This window comes from Sapajus apella, unplaced genomic scaffold (assembly GCF_009761245.1).
Source record: "Sapajus apella isolate SASKATOON/1434 unplaced genomic scaffold, GSC_monkey_1.0 scaffold7, whole genome shotgun sequence".
NCBI classification, from domain to species: domain Eukaryota; kingdom Metazoa; phylum Chordata; class Mammalia; order Primates; family Cebidae; genus Sapajus; species Sapajus apella.
This window is the reverse complement of record NW_022436947.1, coordinates 45,724,678-45,743,804: the sequence shown is the minus strand read 5'-3', so window position 1 is coordinate 45,743,804 and position 19,127 is coordinate 45,724,678. Positions and strand designations below refer to the sequence as shown.

At 33.4% G+C, this 19,127-nt stretch overlaps 1 protein-coding gene across 3 annotated transcripts in view; it reads left to right on the top strand.

Annotated features, from left to right (window-relative positions):
* Nucleotides 1-19,127, top strand: part of SEMA3D (semaphorin 3D) — a 201,416-nt gene that overhangs the window by 142,145 nt on the left and 40,144 nt on the right. For all 3 annotated transcript variants that reach the window (XM_032276475.1, XM_032276474.1, XM_032276473.1), the window contains 3 exons: nucleotides 12,164-12,278; nucleotides 13,714-13,783; nucleotides 17,093-17,237. In XM_032276475.1, the coding sequence (XP_032132366.1) occupies nucleotides 12,164-12,278; nucleotides 13,714-13,783; nucleotides 17,093-17,237 (330 nt within the window). The remainder of the gene's footprint in view (nucleotides 1-12,163; nucleotides 12,279-13,713; nucleotides 13,784-17,092; nucleotides 17,238-19,127) is intronic.

Genomic DNA, 19,127 nt, shown 5'->3' with positions numbered 1-19,127 from the left:
TAGAGATGAATGCCTGTTGTTTGGAATAGTTGTAATGTGTTAGTGTATTGAAGCATGCCTTATAGCAACAGTATCCTGACCCTGCAAAGCTGTGTTGTGGATTGACATTATCTGTATAAATGTGCTATGCTAAATAAAGAATAAGGGATTTACAATCAATTAAATGAATTTCAAGATGAACATACATAATGAGTGAGTATATATTTTGTGTACCAGTCCAATGCTTAGTTTTTGATGAATAGAATCCATTTAATGGAAATGCATTTATAACAAAGGTTAATCTCTTACCCTAGTATAAATATACTGAAAGTTAATCTTAGAGGTGGAGAAATATATTAAAGAAAAAATTAGTTGCCCCATATATAAATTCCTATATTAAAATTATAACCTATTCTGTAAACATCAACCATGGAATATCTTATTTATATTATGAACAAACACATACAGAACTGGAAAGGCAGAGAAAATTGTCATAAATGAGTCTTCTCATCACACATACACAAAACCTTTGAGGCCACATAGCATGATTTTGGCATGCTATTGTTCTTGGTTAAAAAGCTAACAAACTGTGAGATCAAAAAGGATTATATGATGGATGAATTTTAAAAGGAATATAGGATGGATGAATTTACTTTAAAAAATAGAGGTTCTTCATTAATTAGTGTATCTCTACTCAATCACTCTTTTAAATGAATTCTCTACTATACATATGATCATAATTTCTCACTATACATATGATCCATTGGTCAAGTGTCTACAATATTTTGGTTCTAAATGCTTCCTATGTAATTTCTTAATTACAGCATATGCTGCCCATGTTTCTGACATAATCTAAGATTAAGTTGTGGCAAAAAGTGAACACTTTCAAGTGGAGAGTTCACTGACAACAGTAAGAATGACTTAAAATCTTTATTTAAATATATGATGAGATGTCCTACAAAACAGTAACAAGTTTGGCAATAATAAAAAAAGACCTCAGCATCATTGTTGCTGTTGTTTTTTATTTTCACATAAAAAAAAAAGATTATTCTGACATTATTTGGAACTTATTATTCTTTTCTGTTATTTCTTCCCCCAATGTCATTATAATGTTGTTTTTTTTTCTTTTCACAAATAATAACAGAATGCACGTCTACGCTATGAAACAAAATTGAGTTCAATAGATACAAGTAAAAATCTAAGAAGCAAGAGATCATGTTAGAGAAAACTAAGAGTAAACTGTGTATGCCTCACTGAGTTCACAAAGATTTTTTAGTCATATGAGAGTCCTTATTCTATTTGTTCCACCAGCATATTCCCACAGAACATATTTGAAAATACTAAGGTTTTGTTGTTCTTGTTGTTACAGTTGTTAATTTTTTTTTTCATTTTTAACTGAATATTTTAGCACAGTAAAGAACTGCTGACAATTTAAAAGTTCCCTACATCTTCAGCTACTAACTAAAAAAAACCATTGTTTTATTGACTTGTAAAAAGAGATTTATTGACCTGTCAAAGATATTACTATCAGACTAAGTAGTATATTGTGATTGGTGGGGAAAAGGTTTTGGCAGTAGAGAAACATTATATAAAAATAGCTGAAGGATTATTTGCAGAACAAAAGTGAATCTTCTCAGTTTTATAACTCTTTTATTTATTATTTTATCATCTCATTATTTCAACAGCAACAAAATGTAAAATAATTTCTGTGCAAAATGCACTATACTAGACAATTAGTGTAAATAATCGACTACTGACCCTTGTCTTTAAAGGCTTATAGTATGGTGAGGGTAATAGACATATAAACAAATAATCATAATGTGATGTAATAAAGATATGAGCTGAGAACTCTAAGGATTCAATGAAGCTCAAAAACATTGTACAGAGGAAGTGGTGCTTTAACTGAGTTCTATTGGGAAGTGGGACTACAATAAGGAATGGAGGGCAGGCATTTCAGGCAGTGTTGTGACAGGTTTTTTGTTTTGTTTTGTTTACAAAACAGTGAAGTCTTATTGTAACTGGAATTTAAGGGATGTGTCTGGGGAGCAATGTCTTTTGAGATTAGACTGGTAAATTAGTTGATAAGAAGTCTTGTTTCCATGTTAGTGAGTGAACTCTATTCTTTAGGCAATGTGGGATTATAAAATGTTTTAAGCAGAGAAGTGACAAGATAGGTAAATATAGTTAGCAGCAATCTGAAGAATGTATCTGGATCCAGAAATTTTTGTGACTGAGAGGCCTGTTAGGTTGTTCCCTAAACACAACAGGAACAAAGAGTAAGTTCAAGAGATAGTTCAGAGAGAATCTATGTGCAGACTTCTATAGGGTCTTCACTTTATTACTGCTCTTTTACTATTTTCCTAGTATACATAGGGCTGACCAACAGAGCTTTGTTGTAGTGATGGTAATGTTCTACATCTTCACTATCCAATACAATAGCCATATAGATTTTAGTGTTCAAGTATGACTAGCATGACTCACGAACTGAATTTCTAATGCATTTTAATTACTTTGCTCCTATCATACAGATTTTGATACCCACCATGTAGACAAGGACCCTTTTGTTATTGACAATTATAATTCAGAGATGATACAGCATGGACAAGGAATATATGCAAAGAGATATATTTTGATATGAGACAGGAAATTTAAAAATTTATGAGCATAGATGTTTATATTTGGACATGAAGAACTTGATGTGGTTCTGAGATATGGGGCACAGTAGCCCAGTTGAAAATTTAACCTGAGGCTCGGTAGTGTCTGGACTCATAAATTTGAAACTCACCAGTATATTGGTGAATCTTGAAGTTATGAAAGTGCCTGACATCGCTCAGGAAGATTTGTAATGCAAGATCAAAGGGTAAGGATGGAATCCAAAGGGACAATGACATTTAGGAAATAGCAGAGAAAAGTGTCTGCAAAGGCAGTTGACAGGAAATAGTGTCATTGCTGGGTGGAAAAACTGGACAAGAGTGTTGTCACAAGTAAGGGAAAAAGACTGCTTCAAGAAGAAAGCAGTTGTCAAAACTGTTGCTTATTGAAAAGAGGTCAGGAAAGACTAGGCATAGGATTTGGCAGTAAGGATATCATCAATGACCTTTGCCTGGATGATATAAATGTCAACCTAACATCAGATCTAGGCTTACGTCTTGCTCTACTTTATTACTCTTCACTTTATAACTCATTCTCTCAGTTTCTTAGCCTAAAAATTGATGACATTGGGCTCCTATTGCTTCCATAACTATTTTACCAAGCAAATGTAAGGCTTAAATGAGATAATATGAATTTGGATGTGACAGATAACTGAGGAAGTTACCGAAAATAAGGGTGACTTAGATATCTAAGTTTTCAAGCAAGTAACAATCTACTATAAGAGACTGACATGTAAATAATGTAAATATCTGGTCACACTGCAGTGAATTTAATCCCAACAATCACACACATGCACGCATGCACATGTACACAAACATGCACAGACACACACACACACCCCCACACCATACATAAATTTGGAGCCAGATCAACTTATGTGTGCTTAGGAGTAAAAGAAGTTGGTGTCAGTGGTAGTGGTGTATGTATTTTGTGGTGTTAGGGGCAGGTTAGTTACCAAAGGTGATCAAAAAGAGATGTCATTTTATTATTTTTAAAGGCCAAAGTTATCATTATGATTTTTCTTTATCTTTAGGAGTATTTGTGCTTTGAGGATCGATCTTATTTCTGAACATGGTCAAAGTAATTTGGAGTAGTATTTGGAGAAAATTGCACAAATTATTTGAACAATGCAAATTTTGGTCAAGAGATATCAATGAAGAGAGACACATAAACTGACTTAAAAGATAATTTTACTTGGCAATATCAATCAATGACAGCCTGAGGAGAATAAGTACCTTCATCCGCAGAATATCTTTTAAACTTTTACCATGTTTATAATTGTACATGGTAGAGCACATTTCTTAATAAATTATTTTTAATAATATTCCTACTTGCCAAACTACTTACTAAATTTTTCCAATAAATTGCTTCACCTTGAGGAATTTCTGAAGTCCTTGTCAAACTCTACAATTCTTTCTACTGTGAAACAGTCAATATTTTGAAGCGCGAAATGGTGCAACTTATACCCCAAAGAGCTGCTCTCGTAGATAGTAAATAACACAGATCTTTGTGATGAGGTATTAAATGCTGATTGAATGAACAGGCAAAATAGCATGAAATAAACCCACTGAAAAGATTTGTGTCTATTTACTTTGCAAGTTAGTACTTTCAAGATACTGTTATTTATGTCTGTGTGATGTTTATTACTCTCTGTGTGTGTATGTGTGTGCGTTTCCCTTCAAAATCCACCTTTTAAGTTAATGGGTGGAAATACTAGTTCTTTCAGTAAGACTTGCTTGAAAGTTTTCACCTCAAGGCTGTTTTGCATTACTTTTGAATTCTATTCATTTTTGGAAGAGCTGTCCATTATACTTATGCGAGCCTACTCCAGATTCCAGCTGTAGCTTATGCCAGTTCTCTTTTTTGTTTTGCAGTATTTCCTTTTCTCCATGCCAAGAATTCAGTTTGGATGGGCCTTTCACATAACTTGCCTGGGGGTCTCATTTATAGCCCTTTGCTTCAGTTCTACTTGCATTGTCTATTTTGATATATGGTCCTATTTGGACAATTACTGCCTTTGAAGATTTGTGTTTTTAGGCCGATGACACTTTCCGTATTTATTGATCTCTGTTGAGCTGTGGTTTTTGTGCTTACTTTCAGCATGTCACTTACAACCTAAATGAGAGATTTAGTGCCCACAAGTTACAGATGTGCTTTTGCTTCACTTCCATCTGTTTTCCTGTCTGAGAAATTCCTAGGAAAAGGTTTATACTGTTTGCTACAGATTTTTTAATTGAATTAGCTCTGATTCTACCTGAAAAAGACTGCTTAACATGCCTACATTTACCTAATTGAATGTGCTAAATCTTAGAAACTAAGTTGTTTAGGATGGTGTATTACACCAGTCCTATATTTCCAATAATTTTTATGAGTTTCTGAAGCAGTTAGAAAAGCATGTTCTCCATTTCTATTTGCTTAGTCATTAACGGCAAATCACAAATAGTCATCTCTAAATACTAGGTGTTTTTTTCAGAAAAAAAAAAAAAAAAAAAAAAAAAAAAGCCTTGAAAGCCTCTATAAAATTTATCCCCTAAAAGCTGCTGTGTTTAATACCTGCCACAAAGGGTTTTTGTGTTCATTTTGTTTTTGTCCCCTATCCTTTACCTTAGAGGTTTGAGTTTCTGTGTGTGTGTGTATTTTTTTTTTCCCTCTAAAGTATTTCAAGATTATTAGTAGGTGAGGTAAAACTCTCTATGCTTTGGATGTCAATAATTTTTTTTTGATTCCTAAGTCTCAGAAATGGCACAAAAACCTTTGAAAACAGTAAAGAGCAAATGCCAATAGATCTTCCTCTAGTAAAGAGAAACAGTATCTACAAATTTCTCTGTATATTAAAAAAAGTTTGTAATTTCAGAGGTATGAAGAGATACTTGTTTCTACATGTTATATGTTTCTGTGTTACACAGTTGTTTCTACATTTGTTTCTACAGCTTAACTTACCTGAGTTGACTGCCAAATATGATTATGTGAAAACTCACAACCATATTTTTAAAATTCATATTATTATTTTTAAAATAATACTGCAAAACAAAAAAGAGAACTGGCTTAAGTTACTTTATTTTTAGTGATCAGACCCTTGTTTAAAAATCCAAATGAACCAGGTACATGAAACATAGTTATAGCATTGCAGCTATTGCAAAAGAAGACTGAGAGGCTAAAACGGGAAGTTCAGCATAGTTCTTTCATTTGATTTAATGAGCATAACTACTATCTTCATTATTTCACTTAATGTATTGAAATATCCTCATTTAAGATCTTCTTCACAATATAGTAATACATTTCAATATACAGCATATACTTGCCAGATTTCACTTTTTATTTCTACGATGTCATGGTCATAGTTTCAAGCTTCTGAATAGGCCACCCTGAGTTTGAATTATCCTTATCATTATTATTTATTTATACAGCACCATGCAGATCATTTGTACTAAGTTTTGAAAGAAAGATTCTAAAATCTGTCCTTAGAAATAACCCCGTGAAGATTGAGACAACACAGATAGATGTAGATTGGACAGTTGCTGTGGGATCTATTGTAAATGACAAATCAAGCAAAGAATATGAATGATGGATTGAAATATAACAGACATTAAATCAAAAAGACAAAAGTATTAAGTTTCCCTAATCTTATTTGTTTAATTTGTAAAAATGGACAATATAAATCCTGTGTGTTTGCCTCACTGTTAGTTTGAGTAATGGAACTAGTTTTTGTTAATTTGTAATACTGTAGTATTTATATAACACTTCAAAAGAAGGTGAGTAGTGTTACTTCAAGCTAAAATCTATAAGCCCAAGTGTATTAATGGGTAGAACAGAGAGTGGGGCACACAAAAGATGCATAGATTATGGTTTTCAAAACGTCTGAAAAATTCATTTTCTTGCTTGCAAAAAGATATAGAAGAGCAGCATTAGGTTAAAAAAAACTAAATTTTAAGCAAAGAACAATTTATAACCTCTAATTCCAGCAACAACTATTTTTTTAAAGTTCTTATGCTTTGTCATTCTGCAGTCTCTATTTATTTGAAAAGCCCAGTGTCCTTCAACTTAAACTCATTAATAGGGTTACAAATCTCTGAATACAAATTAGTAGCTTAACAAAATACTTGTTTTCAAATGTCTTAGAGATTAAACTGATTTTATGAAATCTTCAGGATTTAAGAGCATAGGAGCTGAAAGTCAATTATTACATTCTCCAAAAGCCACTGTTATCTAATATATAGGTCAAAATGACAATGTTTATAAAAGACTGAGGTATCCTTGAAGAGGATGGTATGTACAGATAAAATCATGTTTAACAGCACCCAGTTTAATGACCCAAAGGTCAAAAGACACACTCAATGAAAGTTCATGTGTGACAGCTGCTAGCTACTTTACATGTCTGTGTAAGATTTACAAGGGTTTGAGTTTTGCTGGGACAGCAGAAGGAAAATGTAATACCATAGTACCCTGCTTTAGGTCTGATCTACCTATTAGTAGATGCTATGATTGGAAGATCCTAGTAATTCGTAAATGCAGGCATCAGCCAATCACATGACTCAGATGTACTGTATTTTAAAGTTGATGAAGGATTGCAAATTGTGATTTGTTGTGTCTGATTTTTTTTTTAATTAGCCATTTTAAAATTAAGAAATATTGCAAACATATAAAAAGTTACAGGAAAAAGAAAACAGGCACCCTCTGTACTTACCACCCAAATTGAACACATGTGATCAGGCTTGTTTACATTTAATTTCTTTGTTACTTGCATCTGCATCTTTGTTTAGAGGGTATCAAGGCTTTTGGAAACCTAACTACAAAAAGTGAATGATAAATAGTGTAGAAACCCACAGAAGTGACTGGTGACTAAGGACTGCTGATTTTGACATCTTAATAATAAATCTATTGTGTTAGTGAGATGGTTGTATTCTTTAGAACTTCACAAAAATAAGCAAGGAGGTGACAATTTAGTACAAAAGTGGTTACCTCCCTTTCAGCCTTTTTCTAGGCTTAAGGTTCTTAGAGGGGATTGTGTGGATATGCAAACAAATCCAGGAACTGAGAACTGGTCAACAAAGTCAGCCCAACTGACATTTCCCTACAGGAGAAATACAACTCCTTGTGAATTGAACTTTGCCATCTCAGGTCATGCTTCTGGATGTCTGCAAGAGTTGCTATTCAGTCATTAAATGCTTATAATCCATTCCTGAGTGCTATTATCCCAGGAACTGTATTTGCTATCCTGTTGAAAGCAAGTGGCTTTCATCTTTGGCTTGGATTTTCTTGTTTTGTTTTGTCTTGTTTTTTTTTTTTTTTTTTTTTTTTTTAATCTTTCTATTCCTGAGGGGCTGGGTAGGTAAGATTATTTTGTTCAAAAAATTTCTACTTTTATTGTCAGGTTAAAAGAAATGCAGGTACAGTTTAAATCCCTTTCCTGTCCAACAGATCTAGATAGGATTATTCTGCTAGTTAGAATTTTCTTATGGTTACCTTAAATATCGATGATAATTGTAAACAGAAAGGTAGGAAATGTTTGAAAAATGAACAATTTATTGTCATGTTTACATAGTAAAATATTTAAAAGAAAATATGATTGCTCGTTTTTATGAAGTAATACTGTATATACCTGTTAAAGGAATGTCATTAAGCAGATATTCTGATTATATGTGTATTCACTTAGCAAAATAATTTCATCACATATTCTGTGATGGGTAAACTAAACTTTAGTCTCCAGCATTTTATTCATAATCACTGATATATATGTTTATACTTATTGAATCAACATTACTTTTGTATTTGCTGCTGACCCTCTCAAAATATACAAATGTAGGCAAAGACAATTTAATAAATACCATGAATATATAATAATGCATTGAAATAAAAGTGTTTTTACTAGACCTCTGCTTAGCACAACTAGAAAGCTGCTAAAAATGTAAAGATTAGATATGTTACCTGAAAAAGATCTAAGTCAAGAGTCATGAGAAGATTAGAAAATATCTTATATATTTAAATTCATTTAAAATTATCTTAGATTCTGATAATTCCAGATATACCTCTTCTCACTGGAACCCTACTATACGTGGACACAGAACTTGTTACATTAGGAGAAAGCATCAATATTTTTGCTCATTCTTATTAATGTATAGATATCTATTCTTAAATGATCTGAGGATATTGGCATTTTAAACAAGTCCTATCTAGATAAATCTGTCTGCATCTGCAGACATCTGAAATCATCCAATAGATGGCTGAAACATACTTTATTTTTTAACAATAATACTCATAATAAACGTATTGTATGTAAAATGTAAATGTAAGACCAATTACAGACATGCTTTTTATAAGAGAGTCACTATATAGAATATATTATACATTTTCTTAAAAGGAAGCTGATTATTTAACTTCTTTGCCAATTACTAAATTTTTTAATAGTTCTTCATGTGCACTTAATAACATACAGACACTTTGGCCTGGCATTAAAGCTTTCCTTGATCTTACCCCAATTTACTTTTTATAACTTTTTCCTTCACTATTTTAATTGATCTCAGTCTTCATCTAACCACAATTTATACTGGTTCTCCCCACATGTTCTGGATTGTTCCACCCATTGTCCTTTTCCCTAGTTTCCAGCGATGAACATATTTCCTGAACCAATCTCTTCATCTGTAGCTAAGTCCCATCTATTATTGTAAAAAGTTAGCTTTAAATCCACTCTTCAGTGAAGCTTTTGTCATTTTCCCACTATAAAGAAATTTTAGAGGAGACTCAAACTCCTTGGCCCATCGTCTATACCATTCTGATTTTTTAAAATGTTTTATTCTTAGTTATTTATTAACTAATTAATCATGTCTTATTCAACAGTGAGAGAGATTTAGTGACTTATCGGGAGCTAAGTGGAGGGAATTTTAGGGAGTGCATTTTTCTAGCGAGAATTAAAAATTATTCAATAACCAACTAAAAATTATTGTGCTTTTTATTATCACCACCTACCAGTAGTTGTAAAAGTATCAGTGACAATATCTGTATACTAATCATAGAAGAGTCTTGTTGGTCTAGATTTTAAATTGCTGTTTACTACTGTGTATCTATTATATATACGTCTATGTGTATATATGGATATTTGTGTGGATAGTCAACCTGCAGCACACATGAATCAGCTACACACATGTTCAAAGAGTAAGTACATAATAATTTGGAATCATTTAAAATTTAAAACAGTGAGACATAGTGCAAACTGTGAGATGTGATAGTTTTTCCTTGAGTGCCAATTTTTTGGTTGATACATGAACTATTTTATTGAATGTTGTTGCTTTTAAATTTCAAAGTTATTATTTTAGAATTGTGTGTTATAAACATAAAGAGAAAATAAAGAAAATAATTATTATTACTGATTTTTACATAAATATTATGGAAAATATATCTTTAGTGGGAAGGGAATGTAAAAAATGATTTACTCTGGGTATTACATACCATAGGTGCCCTTGGTGTTAGGTGCTAAGGCTATCAAGATACCTCTGGTCTCTGGTTTCCTTTCCCTCTTCCCCTCCCCCTTTCTTCAAACACAGTATTTAGATGATTTCAAATTCTCTTGTTTGTTATAGTCATTTAGATGCTTTTCTCTAATTTAGTTTAATTTCAGAGATAAAAGGAAAAAGTTTCTAGATATTCAGACTTGAAACTTAATAGTTAACTTCTCATTAACTTTACAGAACATAGATTGATTGAAGGATAAATGACTTTATATAATTTATACTTAAATATAAATAAATTATTGGAAAAGATGGCTCCAATAGTAATTTAAATATATGTCTCATTTTATTATAAGCACAGCAGAGCTAGTTGAGTCAAATGAATGAAAAATCATACTTATTCAGTGTTCACAGGTGTATTAGTCTGTTTTCACACTGCTGATAAAGACATACTGGAGATTGGGCAGTTTACAAAATAAAGATGTTTTATCGGACTCAGTTTCACATGACTTGGGAGGCCTCACAATCATGGCAGAAGGCAAGGAGGAGCAAGTCACATCTTACCTGGATGGCAGCAGGAAAAGAGAGCTTATGCAGGGCAACTGCCATTTTTAAAACCATAAGATCTCATGAGACCCATTCATTAACACGAGAATGGCATGGGAAATATCCGCCTCCATAATTCAGTCATCTCCCACAGAGTCCCTCCCACAACACGTGGGAATTATTGGAGCTACAAAATGAGATTTGGGTGGGGACACAGAACCAAACCATATCAACAGGTATATATTAATTTTAAAATGAGAACATATATTTTTATGTTGAATTATTGAGTAGTATAATCCTGTTTATTCTTTAATTGATTTAAGTGTTTATGTTTAGCTAAATGCTTAAAGAACATTTTTAATGAACCATTTCAGAGTAAAAATAAAGTATGGAAAATATAGATAAATATTCTTTAAAAGAATTGTTTTGGTTTTGGTTTTGTTTGTTTTTGAGACAGGGTCTTGTTCTGTCACCGAGGCTGGAATCAATGGCACAAATATGGCTCACTGCAGCCTCGACCTCCCAGGCATAAGCAATCTTCCCTCTTTAGCCTCCTGAATAGCGGGGACTGCAGGCACATACCACCACACATGGCTAATTTTTAAAATTTCTGTAGAGATGAAACCTCATTATGTTGACCATACTGGTCTCAAACTACTGGGTTCAAGTGATCCTCCTGTCTTGGCCTCCCAAAGTGCTGAGATTATAGGCAAAATGATGGTTTTTATATATGTGTTATGCATATGTTTATGTTGCCTTGTCATAAACAATTAGTAAGACATTTAATTAGTAAGACATTAAATTTGAAAAACACTTTTAAGCCTATAAAATGACACATTGCTAAAGGATGTAAATATTGTCTTTAATCCTATAAATAATATACAAGTCAGTACTAGTATTAATTAAACTCAAGTTGCCTGGGACTATGCTAAATATTTTATAGGCTTTTTTTCCCATTTAATCATCAAACTAACCGTATTTCAGCTGGGTGCAGTGGTACACACCTGTAGTATCAGCTACTCAGGAGGCTAATATGGGAGGATTACTTGAGCCCAGGAGTTTGAGGCTGTAGTGTGCTGTGGTCTTGCCTGTGAATAATCACTCACTCCAGCCTGAACAACACAGACTCCATCTCCGAAAAACAACAACAACAAAAATTAACTGACCATATTTCAAGGCATTTATCATTTTTATCAAAGAGAAAATAGACACTGAAATAATTAAATAGTCTCTTGCAGGTCTTGAAGCAAAAAATTGGCAGGTGGGATTTGATTTCAAGCTGCCTTATTTACTATTGCCTTGTATGCATCTACTCATCCAATAGAGCTAAATTGCTTATATTGAATTTGTTTAACCATGAGAAAAACATTTAATGTTGAGGGCCAATATTGTCTTTTTTCTTCTTTTAAAGTTCAAGCACTAAATATCTAGGTTCTATGTCTTTGTAAGCAATCAATAAAACACACTTGTAATAGCCACCAGTTTTAGTGAGTGATGGAATTGTGTTGGTAAATGTTTATATTTATTTATTTATTCCATGTCAGAATGATGCAGGAGGACAACGCAGCCTGATAAACAAGTGGACGACTTTTCTTAAGGCCAGACTGATTTGCTCAATTCCTGGAAGTGATGGGGCAGATACTTACTTTGATGAGCTTCGTAAGTTCCTTCTTTCCTTCTTTCTTGGAAAAGCCTTACTGCCTAATTAAGTAACTTGCCATGTATTTTGCTTTAGCTCCAAATGTCTGATTAATTATATCCCAGCAAACCTTATAGCAGTAGTTCTTACTAAAATTCACACACAAAGTACACGGAAGTGCTCTAGGTCCGGGCACACGTTGTAATGCAGTAACTCTTCTCCTTATAAGAGTCCTCAAAGTAAGTGAAGGAAACAAAACTACAGCAAGAAACAGAAAGATATGAGCTCTGGAACTACACAGTTCACCCATTCTCCATGCAGTCTTTCATTTTGAAAGAAGCCACCTTTTATAGGTAGGAAAACTTGGATTCTCTATTCCATGGATGCCCTCTGCTGGAAAGTACAGGAGATTTGGTGAACACCGTCCCTCGAACTTGTTAATGAAAAGAATTCTCAGAAGCAGTAGACAGCTTCTTCTATTTCACTTCTCCTCTTCACTCCCTCAAAAACGCCTTCCAAGTCCTACAATGATTTTTTTTTTTTTTGGTTGTGTATAATGTTACACTATTAGCTTTTATCTTCTTGAACTTGTTCCTGTTTTTGCCATGTAATGTAAAAATGATCATCTATATCAGGGAATTATTTCATCGGTATTGTGAATTTTACAAGCTTAAAGTATATACTCAGTAATCGTGGATGACCTCTTATATTGTATATAAGCACATTCACATATCAGTCTTTTAAATAATATTATTTGCACATACCTTACTATCAATATTGAACTAATTTTGGGGTAGCTATTTTCATATTGTTACGAAATAGGTAAATGAGGCTGGGCATAGTGGCTCACACCTGCAATCTCAGCGCTTTGGCAGGCCAAGGCAGGCGGATCACTTGAGGTTAAGAGTTTGAGACCAGCCTGGCCAACATGGCGAAACCCCATCTCTACTAAAAATACGAAAATTATTCGGGCTGGTGGCAGGCACCTGTAATCCCAGCTAATTGGAAGGCTGAGGCAGCAGAATAGCTTGAACCTGGGAGGCATAGGTTGCAGTGAGCAGAGATCATGCCACTGCATTCCAGGCTGGGTGAAGAGCAAGACTCTGTCTCAAAAAAAAAAAGGTAAATTAATTGCTGAGTTGACACAATTATAGGATGGACCTTTTTTACACTAGAGGGTAAAAATTACCTCTTTTTTGGTTTGTATTTTCTATTTTACATGAAATCAGAGATTTATAATTGAAAACTGCCTTGGAGATTATTAATTGTACCATCCCATACATAGTCAGGGAGAAAAAAAATTTTATTTTTGATTTCTCAAGGCATAATATAGTGCCTCTGTTATTTTAATCTTATATACCATTTAGATTTTTAGAGTTTCAGTTGTGTTATTAACAAAAAAGCAAATGTAATACTGAAAAATAAGAGTAAATATTTATTTTTTCCCTTTAATAGAAGATATTTATTTACTCCCCACAAGAGATGAAAGAAATCCTGTAGTATACGGAGTCTTTACTACAACCAGGTATGTTCAACAAAATGCTTTTAATGCTTCTAGGGAATTTTATATGTAAGCAAGCCAATATAATTGTAGGTTATTTTTGTCCCTGCCTTTGTAGTAATGTGTCATAAACATGTTTTTTCATTTTACCTTTTCATTTAGTGTTTCTTAAAAATCATTCAATATCAATGTAAAAGTTCTCCTTTTTCTATTTACATCAGCATAACATTCGCTATAATAATTATCACAGGTTATTTAACCAGTCCCCTGAACGTGGACATTTCTGTTATTTCCAAACCCCTACTGCTGCATACAATGTTTCAGTGACGAATCTTGTGCGTATGCCATTCCCCATATGAACAAACATATCTGTGAGATAAAGTCCTAAAATAAATGTTCTGGGTGCAAAAGGCATATGCAGGCTGGACACAGTAACTCACGCCTATAATCCGAGCCCTTCAGGATTCCAGAGTGGGAGGATGGCTTGACTTCAGGAGTTCAAGACCAGCCTGGACAACATAGTGAGGCCCAGTCTCTCCAAAAAAAATTTTTTTAATTAGTCAGCCATGGTAGCTCATGCCTGTAGTCCCAGCTACTCAGAAGGCTGAGGTCAGAGGATTGTTTGAGCCTGGTAGTAGAGGCTGCAGTGAGCCATGATGATGTCACTGCACTCCAGCCTGAGTGACAGAGTGAGACCCTGTCTCAGAACAAAACAAAACAAAAACAAAAGGTATGTGCATATATTAATCATAGTAAGTACTTCCAAGATATGCATTATAGTGGTAGTACAAACGAAATATGTGGATAAATGGTTAAGGTGAGGCTATAATCATGAGATGGGACAGTCTTAACTTTTAAAACACCATCACATGCCCTTCTGTTATTATTTCTGAGTTACACTACAAAGATAGGTGTCGCTGTTATGACTATGTCACTGCTTTACTAATTTAGGCAAAGAATGTTTGCATTACTTGCTCAAAAAGGAGCAGCCAATTAGTAGTAAAAATAGGACTTGAAGTGAGGATAATTTCCTGGTTTCTACTCCTGTATTTTTGTCTTCTTTTTGCATAATGCTTTTCTGTACTTATCATTGGGACCCTCTGACTTCCTTAAAAGTTGTACTAGCATCTCTGGGCATAGTGGCTCAGACTTGTAATCCCAGCACTTTGGGAGACCAAGGCAGGTGGATCACCTGAGGTCAGGAGTTTGAGACCAGCCTCCCCAACATGGTGAAACCCCATCTCTACTAAAACACAAAAAATTAGCCAGGTGTGGTGGTGTGCGCCTGTAATACCAGTTACTCAGGAGGCTGAGGCAGAAGAATCGCTTGAGCTTCAGAGGCAGAGGTTACAGTGAGCCAAGATCATGCCATTGCACTCCAGCCCAGGCAACAAGAGTGAAACTCCGTCTCAAAAAAAGTAAAGAAAAGAAAAGAAAAATGTTGTACAAGCATCTATGAAACTTTCTCAAAAAATATGTGGGCCCCACTGCCTTAATTTTGTTTAATTCAGTAACTTAAATTTGACTATGTTCAAAGCACATCCTTACTCCTGTTCCCTATGACTGCCTACATTCTTGGAAATAGTTTTCACATTTTCCATAGCTCTGCTGTCAATTTTTATCAATGTGTATTGACATCAGTATAGGAGGAATTGAAGATACTGATACTGATACTGAAAAAAAGGTCATACTGCCTCCTACTGAATACATTTTTAATCTATTTTATATGCACAATGTAGTTTAATTTTTTTCTGTAGCACAATCCTTCTTTAGTTCACAATACCTTATTCATAAACTGAAATGCTCTATTGGTTCAGAATATATCAGAAAACAAAATACTATCTGATTCATTATAAGTTACAGAATATGAATGTTTAAATATGAAAATAAAGCAGGTATTGTAGAAAAGTGCTATTTTGGACTCCAGTTTTTCTGTTAATTTATATCCAAATATAAAAAGGTACAAGAAGTGCCTCTAGTCAAGTATCCCAACCCTAGTTCTCTTGGCACCTTTCCAGTTGCAGAACTTTCTTTGAAGTCACTCTGCTCCACACACAAGGCACGGACATGTGCCAGGAAAATATAGCCCCAAGATAGTTCGTTTTTTTCTCCTATTAAGTTTCTGCCCACCCAGAGTGTGAAGTTACAAGTTAGCTCTTTGTTCTTCCTATACTTTATTGTTTTGTTTTTAATGCCATCCTAAAGACCAAAGTGACGTTGAAATGTATGTCACATCCTTTGTCCATCAGGAAGATATAATTAACCTGCCATAATGGCAATACCATTAAGAAAGAGGCTTAAAATATCCTAGGGAGATTATATGATTTTTGTGGCAATGCCACCTCCATACTCAGCAGCTAGTTTTTTTCCCCAACTACCTGTTTACCATTACCTCTCAAAGTTTCCATTAATGTCATTCCAAGAATATTAATAATTGAGTTACCATGCTAGAGAAGCATGGTCTTATTTGTTAATGCTAAGAGCTTTAGATTTTTAATACATCTCTTAGATCATAAATAGTGAAGTTTTCAACCCAAAAAAGATGTCTTAATTTCTAGAAATAAAGTAAAAAAAAAAAAAAAAGCCATCTGATTAGTGTTAATTTTCATGATTTTGCAAAAATTTGTAAAATTCCTATGGAGCTTTTTGCCTTTCAATACCTTCTTTAACCCTGTGTAATTATAATTACTTTAAGTATCAGATGAGTTAATGTAATACATAAACTCATAAATTCAAGGAGGACCAAAAAGAAAAAAGATTGTTTCAACATTTTTAAATCAGTCTAATAAAGATCATATAAATAAATTATTTGGCAATTAATGTTTAATGTATATTCATTCACTGTAAGAAAACAAATGAGAATATTATTCAAATATTTAAATAATTCCTTCTTAAAAAGTAGGTAATATCACCTTTTATTTTGTAAGGTCTTTGGGAGGCATTAGGCTATAATAACTTCAAATAAAATGGACGAACATGTAGATATATAGTAATACTCTTTCATGCATATTCCTTTTTATATTCCAAGGTTTTTTTAAGATAATTTCTATTTATCTAAAAACTCCCCGAAAACTTAGCTGGCATCCCTGTGCTGGGTACTCATGCATATTCTATTTTGCTTACTATATGTACTGGCAATGGAGTTATTATTACACTTTATTTAGAATTGTTTGGCTATAAGTCACTTGAGGACATAGGCACATTGTGTCTACAGTACCTGTCAGAATAAATGCACTAAGTAAATTTTGTCCACAGCATTTGCTGATAGTATGTGCTCAGTCAATGTTTATTGAATTAATCAGTGAATGACTGAATCATGTTGCTTTTTTTCAGCTCCATCTTCAAAGGCTCTGCTGTTTGTGTATATAGCATGGCTGACATCAGAGCAGTTTTTAATGGCCCATATGCTCATAAGGAAAGTGTAGACCATCGTTGGGTGCAGTATGATGGGAGAATTCCTTATCCACGACCTGGTACAGTATGTATTCAACCTAATAATCAAATGATTTTCCTAAGCCCATATTTAATTCCTATTTTAATTGGAATAAACTGCTATTCACCAGAGACACATGTGCTATAATAACTATTATTTATTTACAGTGATGTGTTAGCATTTTCATCCTTCATTGAAATTTAACATTTGAATAAGAATTTTAGTTACTTTGAGAAAATAGACCATGTCATAAGGCTCTAACCATGCTGACAATATGGAGCTTATCCCCAACATGTTTATGCTGATAGAATCATTGGAAAGATTTAGTTATCTAGAATGGCAGATTTTCTAAATTAGATGGAAATGTCAAAGAAATATTATTTCTCACATGCAGCTCTGCATGCAGTCTTCTAATCCCCACTTCTACTTTGAAAAGACCACATCGTAATGGTTCACTTAATTTATCTTTTTTGTTATGCATTTATCTTTTCTTTACTTAATTGTACCTTAGAATAATATGCACTTTTTAAATGGGAAAGGAATTTTAGAAAATCCTCAGTCAAAACTTTTTTTTCAGATAGTATAAATCATGTTTAAAGCATAAATGATAGAAGTAAGAAATGTATTTTAGAGTTTATACATTTGTTTAAAATGTAAACAACTGCAGTTCAAAATACTGTTATATGTATTTAAAGTAAAAGGATTTTTAAAACTTTTGTTAATATTATTAAGACAGCCGGGCGTGGTGTCTCATGCCTGTAATCCTAGCACTTTGGGAGGCCGAGGCGGGTGGATCACGAGGTCAAGAGATTGAGACCATCCTGGTCAACATGGTGAAACCCCGTCTCTACTAAAAATACAAAAAATTAGCTGGGCATGGTGGCTCGTGCCTATAATCCCAGCTACTCAGGAGGCTGAGGCAGGAGAATTGCCTGAACCCAGGAGGCGGAGGTTGCAGTGAGCCGAGACTGTGTCATTGCACTCCAGCCTGGGTAACATGAGTAAAACTCCGTCTCAAAAAAAATGTGTGTGTGTGTGTGTATGTATATATATATATATATATATATATATATATATATATATATAATTAAGACAGTTTAAGTGATTTTAACATCAGTTTAAGTGATTTTAACATCAGGATTATTTACGGACAATATTAAAGAGGAAAGATACCTTTTTCATTTTGGATTTATTCTGAATATTACTATCAAGAGGTCTAAAATAATTACCAAAATAGCTGAGAAAAATATTGACTTAACTTCTCAAATTTTACTGAATATTACATTTTCATATGTTCATTCTTAAAGGAGAACCAGCTGGTAGCTATGCTTTCTGAATTCTCTTTCCATCTTCCTGTCATATAACTTAATTAAACTTGGAAAGTGTACTATACAACCATCTCTATTTTTTTTCTTAATAATGCCTCAATATAAATTTGTTTCAAGGATGGTTTCTGACTTGATTATAAAGTGATAATGATGTTTGTGGAAACATTTTTTTTTCAAATAATAGGATTTTCAGGACTCATTTTTTAATTTTCTCTTTTTATTATTGTGATGAGAACATTTAACATGAGATCTACCCCCTTAAACTTTTAAATTTACCGTTCATTATTGTTGAGTATAGGTACAATGTTGTACAGTGGATCTCCAACGCTTACTCATTTTAGTTAACAGAAACCTTATGCCCATTGCCCTTGGAAACCACAATTCTGCTTTTTGATCAATTATTTTGACTATTATAGATACCTTATATAAGTGGAATCATGCAGTGTTCATTTCTCTGCAAATGCCTTATTTCACTCAACATAATGTCCTTAAGATTCATTTACGTTGTTTCATAGTGTATGTAGAATTTCCTTGTTTTTAAAGGATGAATGGAATCTCCTTATATATATATATGTATATATATATATATATACACACACACACACAC